Source organism: Amblyraja radiata, chromosome 25 (genome assembly GCF_010909765.2).
Source record: "Amblyraja radiata isolate CabotCenter1 chromosome 25, sAmbRad1.1.pri, whole genome shotgun sequence".
NCBI lineage: Eukaryota > Metazoa > Chordata > Chondrichthyes > Rajiformes > Rajidae > Amblyraja > Amblyraja radiata.
In genome coordinates, this window is record NC_045980.1 from 27,790,055 (window position 1) to 27,805,885 (window position 15,831).

Genomic DNA, 15,831 nt, shown 5'->3' on the forward strand with positions numbered 1-15,831 from the left:
TCCTATCATTCTAGGCCACTTCTCTGTTCAATGGTAACTAATAAAGATTTCCATAACAACCAAATGAACTGTTCCAAGTAAGTCAAAAGCACCAGAGGTTTGAATGCAGAGAGAGGCTGGTGATTCTGATACCTTACAAATAACCCACTGCCCAGTTCATCATAAACCACCTCAATCAACCCTGCCATCAAGGATTCTCCATTCCACTACCCAAAAGTTCATTTTTAAATTTTTCTTGTTCCTGGTACTACCACCCCTCTCAATTTTGAATTTCTCCAATGCACAATACACATTGGCAGCCACCTTGGATCTCCATGGTTTGATGCATATTTTCTGGCATCAATTGCAAAATGCTTTGGAAGGTTCATTCACATTAAGACTGCCTTTTGTTGGTAAACACTGAAATCAACTGGTAATACAGGTGGTTCTGCATTTAAGTGAGAACTAGGTTATGAATTAGCCCATGCATTCGAAGAGAACGCCAAATATCTTTATTAAGATTCATGTGTGGAAGAACTACACGTCTAGTTTTAATTTTAGAGATGCCGCGCAAAAACAGGCCCTTCGGTCCACTGAATCCGTGCTGACCCAGTGATCCCCATACACTAACGTTATCACTATCCCACACTAGGGACAATTTATAATCTTTGCCAAAGCCAATTAACCTACAAACCTGTATGTCTTTGGAGTGTGGGAGGAAACCGGAATACCCAGAGAAGATCCACGCGGTCATGGGGAGAACGTACAAACTCTGGACAGAGAGCACCCGTAGTGGGGGGCAGTGTTAGCTGTGAGGAGGATGCTAGGAGGCTGCAAGGTGACTTGGATAGGCTGGGTGAGTGGGCAAATGCATGGCAGATGCAGTATAATGTGGATAAATGTGAGGTTATCTACTTCGGTGACAAAAACAGGAAAGTAGACTATTATCTGAATGGTGGCCGATTAGGAAAAGGGGAGATGCAACGAGACCTGGGTGTCATGGCACACCAGTCATTGAAAGTAGGCATGCAGGTGCAGCAGGCAGTGAAGAAAGCGAATGGTATGTTAGCATTCATAGCAAAAGGATTTTAGTATAGGAGCAGGGAGGTTCTACTGCAGTTGTACAGGGTCTTGGTGAGACCACACCTGGAGTATTGCGTACAGTTTTGGTCTCCTAATCTGAGGAAAGACATTCTTGCCATAGATGTAGTACAGAGAAGGTTCACCAGACTGATTCCTGGGATGTCAGGACTTTCATATGAAGAAAGACTGGATAGACTCGGCTTGTACTTGCTAGAATTTAGAAGATTGAGGGGGGATCTTATAGAAACGTACAAAATTCTTAAGGGGTTGGACAGGCTAGATGCAGGAAGATTGTTCCCGATGTTGGGGAAGTCCATAACAAGGGGTCACAGTTTAAGGATAAGGGGGAAATCTTTTAGGACCGAGATGAGAAAAACATTTTTCACACAGAGAGTGGTGAATCTCTGGAATTCTCTGCCACAGAAGGTAGTTGAGGCCAGTTCATTGGCTATATTTAAGAGGGAGTTAAATGTGGCCCTTGTGGCTAAAGGGATCAGGGGGTATGGAGAGGAGGCAGGTACAGGATACTGAGTTGGATGATCAGCCATGATCATATTGAATGGCGGTGCAGGCTCGAAGGGCCGAATGGCCTACCCCTGCACCTATTTTCTATGTTTCTATGTAGTCAGGATCGGACCCAGGTCTCTGGCTCTGTAAGGCAGCAAATCTACCGCTGCGTCACCGTGCTGGTACTTCAATGAAGTATTGGAGGACAATTGGTCACTTTCATCAAATCCATGCTTTCAAGAAGGGAAGGGTTAGATATTGGACTGGAGAATAAAAGGCAGGTCAGCTTTGCAACAATGTAAATAATTCCCAGGCATTGAAAGAAGAAACATAATTAACATAAACAATGGTTTGACAAAGGGTCATCGATGTGAAATATTAACTCTGTTCCTTTCTTCACAGATGCGGCTGACCTGCTGGTTATTTTCAGCTTTTACATTATGTAATTGTGATACTGGAGCTGAGTGGCAGAGATTAATTTGAAAACTCATTCCTGCAATAAGAAAAGTCTCCAGATGTTGATAGTTATTGAAGTAACCAGAAACACAGCATTTAAAGAACCAAAACAACAAAGGGATATATATAGTAACATATCGGGGCAGGTGTAATACGTCAAGTAGTTCTAATACAATCTCTCTGCATATGGAATACTTGGGTTATATAACAAGATTATCTCGTTTTCTACCTGTAAACACTATTTTTAGCACCTTTGGTAAACATAGTATTTATTGACATTACAACCAAACACCACCACAGTATCCATTCTGGAATGTTTTAATTAAATAACAGCAAAAACAAGTTCAAGTTCAAGTTCAAGTGAGTTTATTGTCATGTGTCCCTGTATAGGACAATGAAATTCTTGCTTTGCTTAAGCACACAGAAAATAGTAGGCATTTACTACAAACAGATAAATGTGTCCATATACCATGATATAAATATATACACACATGAATAAATAAACTGATAAAGTGCAAATAGCAGAAAGTGGTTATTAATAATCAGAGTTTTGTCCGAGCCAGGTTTAATAGCCTGATGGCTGTGGGGAAGTAGCTATTCCTGAACCTGGTTATTGCAGTCTTCAGGCTCCTGTACCTTCTACCTGAAGGTAGCAGGGAGATGAGTGTGTGGCCAGGATGGTGTGGGTCTTTGATGATACTGCCAGCCTTTTTGAGGTAGCGACTGCGATAAATCCCCTCGATGGAAGGAAGGTCAGAGCTGATGATGGACTGGGCAGTGTTTACTACTTTTTGTAGTCTTTTCCTCTCCAAGGCACTCAAATTGCCGTACCAAGCCACGATGCAACCGGTCAGCATGCTCTCTACTGTGCATCTGTAGAAGTTAGAGAGAGTCTTCCTTGACAAACCGACTCTCCGTAATCTTCTCAGGAAGTAGAGGCGCTGATGAGCTTTTTTGATAATTGCGTTAGTGTTCTCGGACCAGGAAAGATCTTCAGAGATGTGCACGCCCAGGAATTTGAAGCTCTTGACCCTTTCAACCATCGACCCGTTGATATAAATGGGACTGTGGGTCCCCCTCCTACTCCTTCCAAAGTCCACAATCAGTTCCTTGGTTTTGCTGGTGTTGAGGGCCAGGTTATTGCGCAGGCACCATATTGTTGCTCGATCTCTCTTCTGTACTCTGACTCATCCCCATCAGTGATACGCCCCACAACAGTGGTGTCGTCAGCGAACTTGATGATGGAGTTCGCACTGTGGTTGGCTACGCAGTCATGGGTATAGAGTGAGTACAGCAGGGGGCTGAGCACACAGCCTTGATGTGCTCCTGTGCTGATTGTTATCGAGGCTGACACATTTCCACCAATACGAACAGACTGTGGTCTGTGGATGAGGAAGTCGAGGATCCAGTTGCAGAGAGATGCGCAGAGACCCAGTTCTGCGAGTTTGGTAACCAGTTTGGAGGGGATGATTGTGTTGAATGCCGAGCTGTAATCGATGAATAACAGCCTGACATATGAGTTTTTGTTGTCCAAGTGGTTCAGTGCGGAGTGGAGGGCCAGCGAGATCGCATCCACCGTTGATCTGTTGTGGCGGTAAGCGAACTGCAGTGGGTCCAGGTTTTTGTCGAGGTAGGAGTTGATTTGCTCAATGATCAGCCTCTCAAAGCACTTCATCACCACTGGCGTTAGTGCCACTGGTCGATAGTCATTGAGGCACGTCACCTTACTCTTCTTGGGCACCGGTATAATTGATGCCCTTTTAAAGCAGGTGGGGACCTCAGACCTCAGAAGTGAGAGGTTGAAAATGTCCGTAAAAACTCCCGCCAGTTGGTCCGCACAGGTTTTTAGAACACGACCGGGTATACCATCAGGACCAGGTGCTTTTCGGGGGTTCACCCCTCTGAAGGATTTCCTGACGTCGGCCTCTGTGACTGAGACTGAAATGCCATCACAGCGAATGGGTGATCGGGAAGGCACATCAGTATTCTCCCTGTCAAAGCGTGCGTAAAACGCATTGAGCTCGTCAGGGAGTGATGTTTCACCGACATTCGAGCTGCCTCCTGGTTTCGCCTTGTAGGAGGTGATTGCATTCAGCTGCCGAACATCTGTCTCATCCTCCAGTTTGGAGCAGAAGTCCCTTTTGGCCTTTTTGATGGCCTTACCAAGGTCGTATCTGGACTTCATGTAGGCCACTGTATCATCGGACATGAATGCCCTGTGTCTGGACTTTAGAAGAGTGCGGATCTCAAAGTTCATCCATGGGAAACACTCGGAAGGTTTTTGTAGGGATGCAGTCCTCCACACATTTCTTTATGAAGTCTCTAACGACTGTGGCGTATTCGTTCAAGTCCGTTGCCGAGTCCTTGAACATTGCCCAGTCTACAGACTCCAAACAGTCCTGGAGTTGTTCCTCTGCCCCCCCCCCCCCCCGACCAGCTCTGTGCTGTCCTCACTTCTGGGGGTGCGCTCTTCAATTGCTGCCTGTAGGCAGGAAGAAGCAGCACCGCGGTATGGTCGGACTTACCGAAGTGAGGGCGAGGGATAGAACAAAAGGCATTCTTGATGGTGGTGTAGCAGTGGTCGAGGGTGTTAGGTTCTCTGGTGCAGCAGGAGACATGTTGGTGGAAGTTGGGGAGTGATTTCTTGAGGTTCGCCTTATTGAAGTCCCCAGCAATGGTGGTAAATGCCTCGGGGTAAGACGTCTGGTGTTTGTTGACCACGGCGTGCAGCTCCTCCAGTGCCAGACGGACGTCTGCCTGGGGTAGGATGTAGACCGCGGTCAGGATAACGGAGGTGAATTCTCTTGGGAGGTAGAAGGGACGGCACTTCACCGCCAGATGTTCGAGGTGTGGAGAGCAGGACTTGGACAGGACTGCCACGTCGGAACACCACGCAGAGTTGACCATGAGGCAGACGCCCCCTCCTCTCCCTTTCCCAAATGCCAGGGTACGGTCAATACGGTGGATGGAGAACCCTTCAGGCTGGACCGCTGAGTCTGGGGAGCTGGGGGTGAGCCATGTCTCTGTGAAACAGAACACAGAGCATTCCCTCAGCTCCCTTTGATAAAGCAGTTGATAAAGAAGAAACGGCATTGTTTCTTCACTGTCATGCAGCATTGCCTCCCTTGTAGCATTGTGGGTACACCCACACTTACAGGTTTAGAGGTAGCTTACCACCACCTTCTCAGAGGCAATTAAATACTTGCTCAATCTTTGAAGAACACATCTCTTCAATTTAGGAAAAAGGGAACAAGAGTCAGCAATTAAATCACAACAGTCAAGGGCCAAAATTGAAGACATTCCTGTTTCAAAATCCTGGCGCAGCTTTCATATGCGGTTTTACTGAAAATCTCCAGGCAAAATATATTCATGCAAGTTAAAATTGTACTGTAACTTTTTTAATCCTCCTCTAGCTCCTCGCCATCGAGTAAACAGGGGAAATACTTAATTGTTGCTATAATAGTCCTGAGTGAGCCAATACAATAGAGGCAATAGAAAGTAATGGTGTTAGACGTAGGATCATTCTGCAGAAATCTTTCCACTGACTGGATAACACGCAACAAACGCATTTCACTGTACCTGTAAACTGTACCTGATTACTGAAACATTAACTTTTTTTTTTAAATTCCTTAATTGTGTAGCCTTCTCCCTGGATTAAACATAAGCAACACCCATACTTTGCTCATACTATCAACAATGGCGAGTTCGAACAACTTCCATCCAAAGACAGTGATAAAAACTCTCAATACTCACATGGGCATGTGCCTAAATTCATAATTTGCAGTAGATCTCATTCCATTCAAAGGATTGCATACGGGAGTCTCCATAGCAATGTCCATGTTTTCATGTATACCATCTGTCTGCCTAAAGCCATTTCCATTTAGTTGTAAAGCGGGATTACAATACACTGGTATAAAGCATTCCGGCTGCTGTTTTGGATTCTGGATGTGTGCTGCTGAATGTGATGCATTTCTCCCATACACATCCAATCCAGGTGACTGAAACAGCTGTCTGCTTGAGGGTGCCAAGGAGCTGTAACAGAGACTGTGTGCCATCACCATAGCAGGTAATGCACTCGAGCGTTCAGATAAACGTCAGTCCCTGTTAAAAAAAAGCATTACAATGTCAGAAGATCCACTACAGAAAGATACTTACTTTTCCTATGCAATTCTCAGGCAGAATGACCAAAACATTGCACACAAAGAAATGAGCATGCTGATTTAATTAAGCCATTTTAGAAACACTCCGTTCATTTCCATAGCTTTCTTTAGAGCAATAAAAGGCTCATTAATCCAAACCGCTTGCATTGCCGTGTGAATATTTTGCTATATATAAATTATAACACAAGTTATAAAACTGGCAACATTAAACTCCTTTTTATTCTATCGCTAGTATTGAGGACAACACTGATTACTCATGCAATTTCTGTTTTAAACACATTCCCACCATACCAAATAGAATTCTACCCTCATGAGGACACTCCAAGTACTTCACTTCAAGGGCTCAATACCACAGGTTCAAGGAATTATATCCATCAAGATATATATTAATGACATCACAAACATCACAGTGACACTGGTAGATGCACCCTCACCCAGCATGCATTTCTTCCCAGTCTAATGCACTTACAATTAATAGGGTTTGACGTGATATTTTAATAATATTGCTGCTCAAACTTGGCTTGCGTAAATATTATTGATGTACAAAGTTAAATGCGAACACAATCAAGATTGAAAGAATGCTTGAACTACGGTGAGCATTTCCCTATTCAATAAATTAATTCCCAATTTTAAAATTCAACAACACTTCCACAACATAATTGCCAGAAATCCATGCTTCTTTTGAGAATCCAAAATTAATCAGCCTTGAATGTTTTCACCAAGTGAGCATAAACAGATTCTGAATAGCAATCCAAATAAACAAACTGTACAGCGAGGAACTTCTCTTGGTCTTAATCCAAAATGGCCTTGAACCTGAGATGCTCTTGTATGTTGTTAGCTCGCCTAAATATCATCTCAGCATGCACACTTTCAGGCACTCAGAGACTTATGCTTCATTGAGATCACCTATTCTTCTACACTCCAGACAATCTCTCGTCAGACAACCACATCGCCATAAGAATCAATGAAATGAACCTTCATTATACCAATTTCAACTTAACAAAAAAGCCTATCTGGCTTCTGTCAGAAAGAATAGGTACCAATCAAAAATCGCCACTTAAACTAGAATCTGCTCACTTGGTGCAGTTCATCCATTGACCCCCCTGTTAAATGTTAGCATCTAATGCCTTCAATAGAAAAACAAACAAATGGAATCTTGGTTTTCTATTTAAAGGCATAGAATATTAACATCATAATTTAAACCCCATCCCACCTGTGTCCTTACAATAAAACTATAATAAAACTACAATAAAAAAGTTAATTGTAGAACAAAGTTTGGGCTAGGGGGCTTGCAATAACAAGTTTTGGTAAATACATCTGATAACAACATACTAAAAATGCTGGAGCTGAAACAAAAAGAAAATGCAGGGCAATTAGGAGATCAAGCAGAAACTTAGCTAATGTTCCAGTCTATTATCGTTCTTAGAGATTAGAGAATAAAAGAAACTATAGAGAATGGAGAGGGAAGGAAGGAGAGTATATAGAATAAAAGGATAAAGAATGACAATGAGTAAGTGGTGCTGATGCAAACTAAAAGAGGTGCTAAACATATGAAAATAAAAGAGTTGTCTGTGGGAAGTTTTAAATGCAAGGCAATTAATGAAATTTGAGATTAATAAAATTTAAATATTTAATCATATGTGCTACTGATTTCCATTCAGGTGTTATTTTCACAGAATCTACCTAAGGCTTTTCCTTCTCAACCTTTTTGTCAGTGTTTCAGCAGATGGTTAGCAACCAACATCCACTGCAAGCCCAAGAACTCACACATCTCTACCTTGTTGACAGTTCCTCCTACCCTGTGATCTGCAAGAACTCATTCTATTCTCTAGTTTGTCGGGTTCTGCTGCATCAGTTTCTCACGATGCCATTTGTCAAAAGTGCTTCTGATATGTCTTTTCCTCAACCATAATTTCCCCTTCAGTACTTGTGGACAGACAGGTCAGTTACACCATTCACACACTTGACACCAGATCCGTTTCAGACACTATTCCAGCTTTGGTCATGAAAAGAGATTACTAGGACAGAGAAAAAGATTCAAGAAAATGCTCAGAGCCTCTGAAGAAATGCAACAACCCGATTGACTCCTGGTAATCTCTAGCCCATGACAGCTTAAACCATAGAAGCAGAATTCACACTATAAGAGAACCAACACCAGGCATTTGTATCACAAAGGCCCTCCACAAGTGGCAGGATTAGACCACCTCAGCAGCTACCTATTTGTCTACCCCATCTGCCCCTTCTGCAGCCTGACTGGCCAATTCTCATACTGACCCTGTTGGTTCAGTGGGCTCTGAAGTGGCTGGAGTGGAAATTGATCACCAATTTCAAGAGACTGCATAAGATGACGAAAACAGGTGACAGGACTCTCAATCTTTTCTGATCCATTTTCAGCATTTCTGCTCTCAGTTCTTCTCCCACTCACCCTCCCCTCCCTCCTTTTCCAGTATTCCTAAGCAATGTGCTCTGCCTCGGGTTTTCCATCTTCACTCTCCTCACAACACTTTCCCCTGTAACTGCAGGAGACACAGCACAGAATAAAAGATCAGAAAATACAGATACGCGGAATCTGAAAGACTGAACAGTAATAGTACTACCCAAGACGTAAGAAATAGTAGAAAGTTGTGAACACAACCCAGTTCATCACACAAACCAGCCTCCATCCACCCCCCACCCCCCATCAATCGACTCTATCTCTGCTTCATGCTGCCGACGGGAAAGCAGCCAACATATTCAGACAACTCGCAACCCAGTCAATGCCTCTTCTCACATTGGGCAGAAGGTACAAAAGCTTGAAAGCATGTATGACCAGATTCAAAAATGGATTCTTCCCTGCTGTTATCAGGCTCTTGACAAATCTCTCCCATGCTTCGGGCAAATTAGGTCCATTTTTTAGCTGCACTTTCTCTGCAGATGTAATACTATATTCTATTTTGTCTTTTGCACTACCTGATGTACTCCCATATATTATGATCTGCCTGGATAACATGCAAAAAGCCTTGTCACTGTATCTTGACATACGTTACATAAATAAACCAATAACTATTTCACTCCACAGATGCTGCTTGAACTGTTGAGTATTTTCACAATGTATTTCAGATACACCTTCCCATTTACCTCCAGCCTTCCTGACATACAGGGACCCAAGCCCACTTTCCCATTTCTTTGTACTTTAAATTTAATATCCTGCATGCTCATGATGTGGTCTCAACACACTTGAGAAAATTGAGTGACTTCATTGCAGAACATTTGTTCAGCCTAAGAGTGGACTTCCAGTTGCCTAATTCTTTAATTCTCTAGACCAGTGGTTTTCAACCTTTTTTCAGTGATGTACCCCCTGTGAAATATTTTTTCAGCCAAGTACCCCCTAACCAGCGCAAAAATATAGGCCTACATATATGTAGGCCTATATTTTAAAATCTCACGTACCCCCTGGAGTGCCTTCACGTACCCCCAGGGGTACGCGTACCCCCATTTGAGAACCACTGCTCTAGACAACTCCAATCTGTGTTTGGCCTCCTACACTTTTCCAACAAAGCTCAAGGTACAGCACTCATCTTCAGACAATGCAGTCTTTAACAAGTTCAGATGTTCACCCGCTCCAGCCTTAAATCTTATAGCTTTAGTTGTACATCAGTCACTGAAAGTAAGCCAATTTGTGAGAGGATTTGAGTTTAGGAGCAAGGGGATCCTACTGCAGTTGTACAGGGCCCTGGTGAGACCGCACCTGGAGTATTGTGTGCAATTTTGGTTTCCTAATTTGAGGAAGCACATTACTGCTATTGAGGGAGTGCAGCATTGGTTCAACAGATTAATTCCCGGGATGGCGGGACTGACGCATGGTGAAAGAGTGGGCCAACTGGGCTTGTATTCGCTGGGATTTAGAAGGATGAGAGGGTATCTTATAGAAACATATAAAATTTTTAGAGGATCAGACAGGGTAGATGCAAAAATGTTCCCGATGTTGGGGGGAGTCCAGAACCAGGGGTCACAGTTTAAAAATAAGGGGTAGGCCATTTAGGACTGAGATGAGGAAAAACTTTTTCACCCAGAGAACTGTGAATCTGTGGAGTTCTCTACCACAGGAGGGACTGGACGCTAATTCACTGGATGTTTTCAAGAGAGTTAGATTTAGCTCATAGGGCTAAGGAAATCAAGGGATATGGGGGGAAAAGCCAGAACAGGGTACTGATTTTGGATGATCGGCCATGATCATATTGAATGGCGGTGCTGGCTCGAAGGGCCTAATGGCCTACTCCTGGACCAGTTTTCTATGTTTCTACGTTTTCCTTCCGCTCTCCTGAAATCAAAATTGAATTTGCCCTTTTATACTTCTACATAAGCAATATGAGTTTTAGCACAATTATCGTGGCCTCTGTCCTACAGCAGCCAGACCTTTTCACCAATTTGTTGTCCTCTCTCTTTCCCTACAACTTGTTTCTTTGCTAACTTCACAGTTCTGTTGAAAGTGTTTCACACCATGGCTTCTCTCTCCACAGATGCCACATGGCAGAGCATTTCCAACATTTTCTGTTCTTTATCACGAGTGACTTAGTTTGCTTTGGCATGAAACCTGCATTGATATTTATTTCTTGCTAGATTTTTAACAGTTAAAACCAAATTTTGCACATCCTGCAAAGGCAAGGGTCTATTTGTGCATTACCTGTAACATGTTCGAAGCATCTCACTTCCAGACATGTGGAGAAAAAGTGCTTAAAAATACTACACAAAAAAGATAACTACGGTCCTCAGATGGAACTGGAAACAATGCCAATACCTATTTTGAACTACGTTTGACAGCAGGCATGTAGATAAGTGCTTTATACACATCCAGTGCTCCGCCTCTGTTCCCCAACCTCATTATTTTCTGGAAACTTCCAGAACATCTTTAAATTGTTAGAAGAACATGTAGATTTTATGCTTTAAACCACGTAGGCCATTGATTACGTGTTGTTCCCCAGGAAAGCCATCCCACTTCTCTCTCCTTTGTTCCTGCACCTTAATCTCTCACATTTCGTGCAAGCACACACCTCCAGATTCAGGGACAGTTTCTTCCCAGCTGTTATCAGGCAACTGAACCATCCTACCACAACTAGAGAGCAGTCCCGAACTCCTATCTACCTCACTCGGGACCCTAGAACTATCTTTGATTGGACTTTACTGGCTTTATCTTGCACTAAACGTTATTCCCTTTTACCATGTATCTGTACACTGTGGGTGACTCGGCTGTAATAATGTATTGTCTTTCCGCTGACTGGTTAGCACGCAACAAAAACTTTTCACTGTACCTCGGTATACGTGATATAATAAAACTAAATATGTTCATCAGTTCCCATTCCTCGCCAACCGTACGTAAGTCCAAGTTACACGGAGGTAGCAGGACTTCTCTGCCTTCGCAGCCAGTGAGGTGGCCACACACAGCGCGTTGGGACTTCCGAGCCTTTGAAACTGAACCGGATTGTAAACATTTACGTCCGCTAGTAGGCAACATGAACAGGATTCTTGGAGTTGACGGTAGATGGAGGGGGAAATAATAAAGAGTGTGCAACAGAATGGGTTTGGCCGATTGGGTTGGGGACATGCTACAGGACTGGCTTGGCAAACATCAGCGCAGATGTCATAAACACCCCACATGCACGGTGCAGATCTGCTGTTTGTATTTGTGACACACAAGGGCACCGACGCTCAAGTGAAAAGCTGTGCAGCGGCGAGGGTGGCTGCAAGGCGCGCAATCGCCGATAAAGCGGCCGACCCCGCGACCGCGGATCCTCGACACTCCCCTCCCCTCAGCGATCGCCGACCCTCGCCTCCCCTCAGCGAGAGTACGGACCCTCGACATTCACCGGGAACGCGGTCCCTCGACACTCCCCACAACCAACGGACAATTCAGACGCCCCCTCGGCCGAGTGCGAGTAACAGCGCCGAGGTTTATGACTCTGTGCCACCGACCTGCGCGCCGGTTCCCCGCCGCTCCTCTCCCTCAGTTGCCGCCGCCTCGTCCCCAACGGCTCGCACGGCGTCCTCCCAAACGCCCGCTGCGATTGGCTGGTGAATTACACCCGATCATGCGCGTTGCCGCGATTGAGGCGTGATCGCCATCTTTGTTCGGGGCACAACGGCTGGAAGGCTGTTGATCGCCATCTTTGTTCGGGGCACAACGGCTGGAAGGCTGTTGATCGCCATCTTTCTGCGGGGCAAATCGGATGTCGGGCTGCGGATCGCCATCTTTGTGCGGCTGGAGCGATTCAGACCACCATTGTTGTTAAGGGCAGAACGGGTTGGGAGGACTAGGTCGCCATCTTTGTCCGGGGCAGAGCGACTGGAAGGGGCGAGTCGCCATCTTTGTCCGGGGCAGAGCGACTGGAAGGGGCGAGTCGCCATCTTTGCCCGGGGCAGAGCGACTGGAAGGGGCGAGTCGCCATCTTTGTCCGGGGCAGAGCGACTGGAAGGGGCGAGTCGCCATCTTTGTCCGGGGCAGAGCGACTGGAAGGGGCGAGTCGCCATCTTTGTCCGGGGCAGAGCGGCTGGAGGGGGGCGAGTCGCCATCTTTGTTCGGGGCAGAGCAGCTGGAGTGCAGCAATGGTTTGGTTACCGCCGACAGCGCTATCGATGAAGCTGATCTATTGTGTTCTGGTCAAAGTCCCTTCAAGTTACGTTTTACATTGTTTTGTGAGGAAATATGTCAACCCCAAACAACACGATAACATCTGTTACACATTTTTAAATTCGGCGAGGGTTCACTGTTGCTTTATTTTAAGGATAACTAAATCGCAGCAAGTATCAAGACACGGTTGCAGTCAATAACAGGACATCCTCATCCACAATTTGTCAAATTATTTTGAAAACTTCTGGACAAATTTGCTAATGTTACTTTGAATCCCTTCATCCAAATCATTGATGTATATTGTAAATAGCTGCAGTCCCAGCATCGAGCCTGCGGTACCCCACTAGTCACTGCTTGCCATTCTGAAAGGGACCCGTTAATCACTACTCTTTGTTTCCTGTCTGCCAACCACTTCTCTATCCATGTCAGCACTCTACCCCCAATACCATGTGCCCTAATTTTGACCACTAATCTCCTATGTGGGATCTTATCAAATGCTTTCGGAAAGTCCAGGTACACTACATCCACTGGCTCTCCTCTGTCCATTTTCCTAGAAGATTAGACAAGCATGATTTCCCCTTCGTAAATCGATAGGAGACTTTCTACAGTGCATGTGCAGAATTGATGACTGAGCCTTTCAGAAAGGTCAATCTGATGTCTGCAACAGCGACCATGGGTACAGGTGCTCTCGAGCCTAATAGGCAGATGGCGTCTTTCCCCTGACCATCTGTTGAAAGCGACATTGAGCTTGTCGGGGAGGGGCACATAATACTTTCACTTTGTAGCCTATTATAGCGTGCAAGAGTTGTTAGATCCTCATTCATGCTGCAAAAATTAAGTAGCAGTCAATTAGTGACCCTGCAGCTGGAGAGATGAGGATAAGTGCTGAACTCACTTGGGTATTAATACACAGAGGATTATTGTGATACCTCTTTGCTCACTGGCTGCAAGTCCATTTCCAGAAACAAAAACTAGGTTGCTGCTTTGATGAAATGCCTTTATTTTGCATACAACCCGGTAAAATACTACAGCAGACTTCACCCAAGCAGTACATGATAGTCGTCATGCCGACAAAGTTACAAAAGTTCACCAACAGTCCAATATTCTGCCTGCCGCCGCATGTGGCAGCAGGCAGCCCCACGAAGCGTTCCCCCATCGTTTTTAGCGGCTCCCCACTGGTTCCCCCTTTCGTCTCGGTGCACCCCTGCTGGGTCTGAAGTCTTGCTCCCTGATTTGAGCTCAACAGCACCCACCTAAGCACCGAAGCAGGCCCTTCGGCCCACTGAGTCCACGCCGACCAACGATCACCCCGTACATTATTAGCACTATCCTACACACTTGGGGCAATTTACAATTATAAACAAAGCCAATTAACTTCCAAACCTGTATAGCTTTGGAGTGTGGGAGGAAACTGGAGCACCCAGAGAAAACCCATGCAGTCACAGGGAGAATGTGCAAACTCTGTACAGACAGGATCGAACCGGGTCTCTGGCTCTGTAAGGCAGCAACCTTACCACTGCGCCACCGTGCCGCCCTTTGTTTTGTATTAATGTGTGTCCCTTGTGCTTGATAAATAGCAAAATCATGCAGTGCAGCAAATCTTTTAAGTGTAAGCAGCCCTCTTGCAGGAAGTTTATTGCATCGGGCAGGGTTCAGGAAAATAATTATCATCTTGTTCTTTTTATAGTGGGATGCTATTGTACAATGTTACTTGTGTCAGCCAAAGTCTGCAATAATGACATTATTGCCCTTTATCCCAGGATCGGAATTACCACCATCCCCTAGCTTATCTACAGTGTCTACTATCCAAGTAACACTGAAGTTATATACAACTGTATTGTTGGCCTTGGCGATACCTAACACTATAAGAGTTATCATGTCATCAATACTGCCTCACCCTATCGTCTCCATAAATCACAGATATGTAATCACATCTGATTCAACATGACAATGCAAATACACTCTGTGTATGTGTATGTCTCTACATTTTCCCTTCCTATATCTGCATCTCTGGTTTGTCTCTGATGGTCTAATTTAGTCTGCAAAGATAATTCTCAAGTTCGTGTCTTTTGGCTGCTTAGGACACTCATTTGTGACCCGAAACGTAACCTATTCCTTCGCTCCATAGATGCTGCCTCACCCGCTTAGTTTCTCCAGCATTTTTGTCTACCGTCAATTTTTCCAGCATCTGTAGTTTTTTCTTAAACACTCATTTGTGCTGTAGGTGTATTCAACATTTTTTTGGGATTGATGTAGAAACAAGGGACTGCAGGGTTTTAGATTAGAGATACAGCACGGAAACAGGTCCACCGAGTCCGTGCCGACCACCGATCCCCGTACACCAGCACTATCCTACACACTGGGACAATTTACACTTTTTTGATTTGAATCTTTTTATTTGAATTTCACAGCAATTTGCATACATACAATTTACACTTTTTACCAAAGCCAATTAACCTACAAACCTGCATGTCTTTGGAGTGTGGGAGGAAACCGGAGCACCCGGGGAAAACTCACCTGGTCACAGGGAGAACTCCGTAAGTTATAAGTTATAGGACCAGAGGCCAAATGGCATAATTCTGTTCCTATAACATGAATATCATATGATCCTCTTCTGATAATGCAAATATCAAAATAATCATTTAACATGTCTGATCTTTTTATTTAAATTTCATGTACAATCATTTCCCTCTTTTTTTCATCCCTCCCTCTTCCCTTTTCCTTCCTCCATATCTCTCCCCTTTCCCTGTCTCTCTCGATCCCTCATTCTCTCTTCCAGTCTCTCTTTCTCCTCTCCCTCTCTTTTTCTCTCCCCTCCCTCATTCTTTATCTCATTAACCACTCTCCCTTTAACCCCCCCTCATTCCCCTCCCTCAATCTTTCTTTTCCCGTCTCCTTTCCCTCCCTCTTTTTCTTTCCTGTATCTTCCTCTCTTTCAATCCCTCCTATGCTTCAACCTCCTCCTCCACTCTCCCCTTTCTTCCACCTCCCCCTTTCCCTTCCCACTTCCCTCTCTCCCCCTCTCCATCCCTCATTCCCCTT

At 44.7% G+C, this 15,831-nt stretch overlaps 1 protein-coding gene across 4 annotated transcripts in view; it reads right to left on the reverse strand.

Moving 5' to 3' along the window:
- The window catches only part of ccdc117 (coiled-coil domain containing 117), a 36,057-nt gene extending 23,838 nt beyond the window's left edge, over positions 1-12,219 (reverse strand). Inside the window, exons 1-2 of one of the 4 annotated variants that reach the window (XM_033043623.1) lie at positions 12,135-12,219; positions 5,779-6,126 (exon numbers count right to left, since the gene is read on the reverse strand). In XM_033043623.1, coding sequence (XP_032899514.1) covers positions 5,779-6,086 — 308 coding nt within the window. In that variant the 5' untranslated portion in view covers positions 6,087-6,126; positions 12,135-12,219. Of the gene's footprint in view, positions 1-5,778; positions 6,127-8,610; positions 8,678-11,473; positions 11,793-12,015; positions 12,093-12,134 lie in introns of those variants that run through there. The other 3 variants (XM_033043624.1, XM_033043621.1, XM_033043622.1) reach the window with 3 other exon arrangements.
- Positions 12,220-15,831: the final 3,612 nt, after the last annotated feature.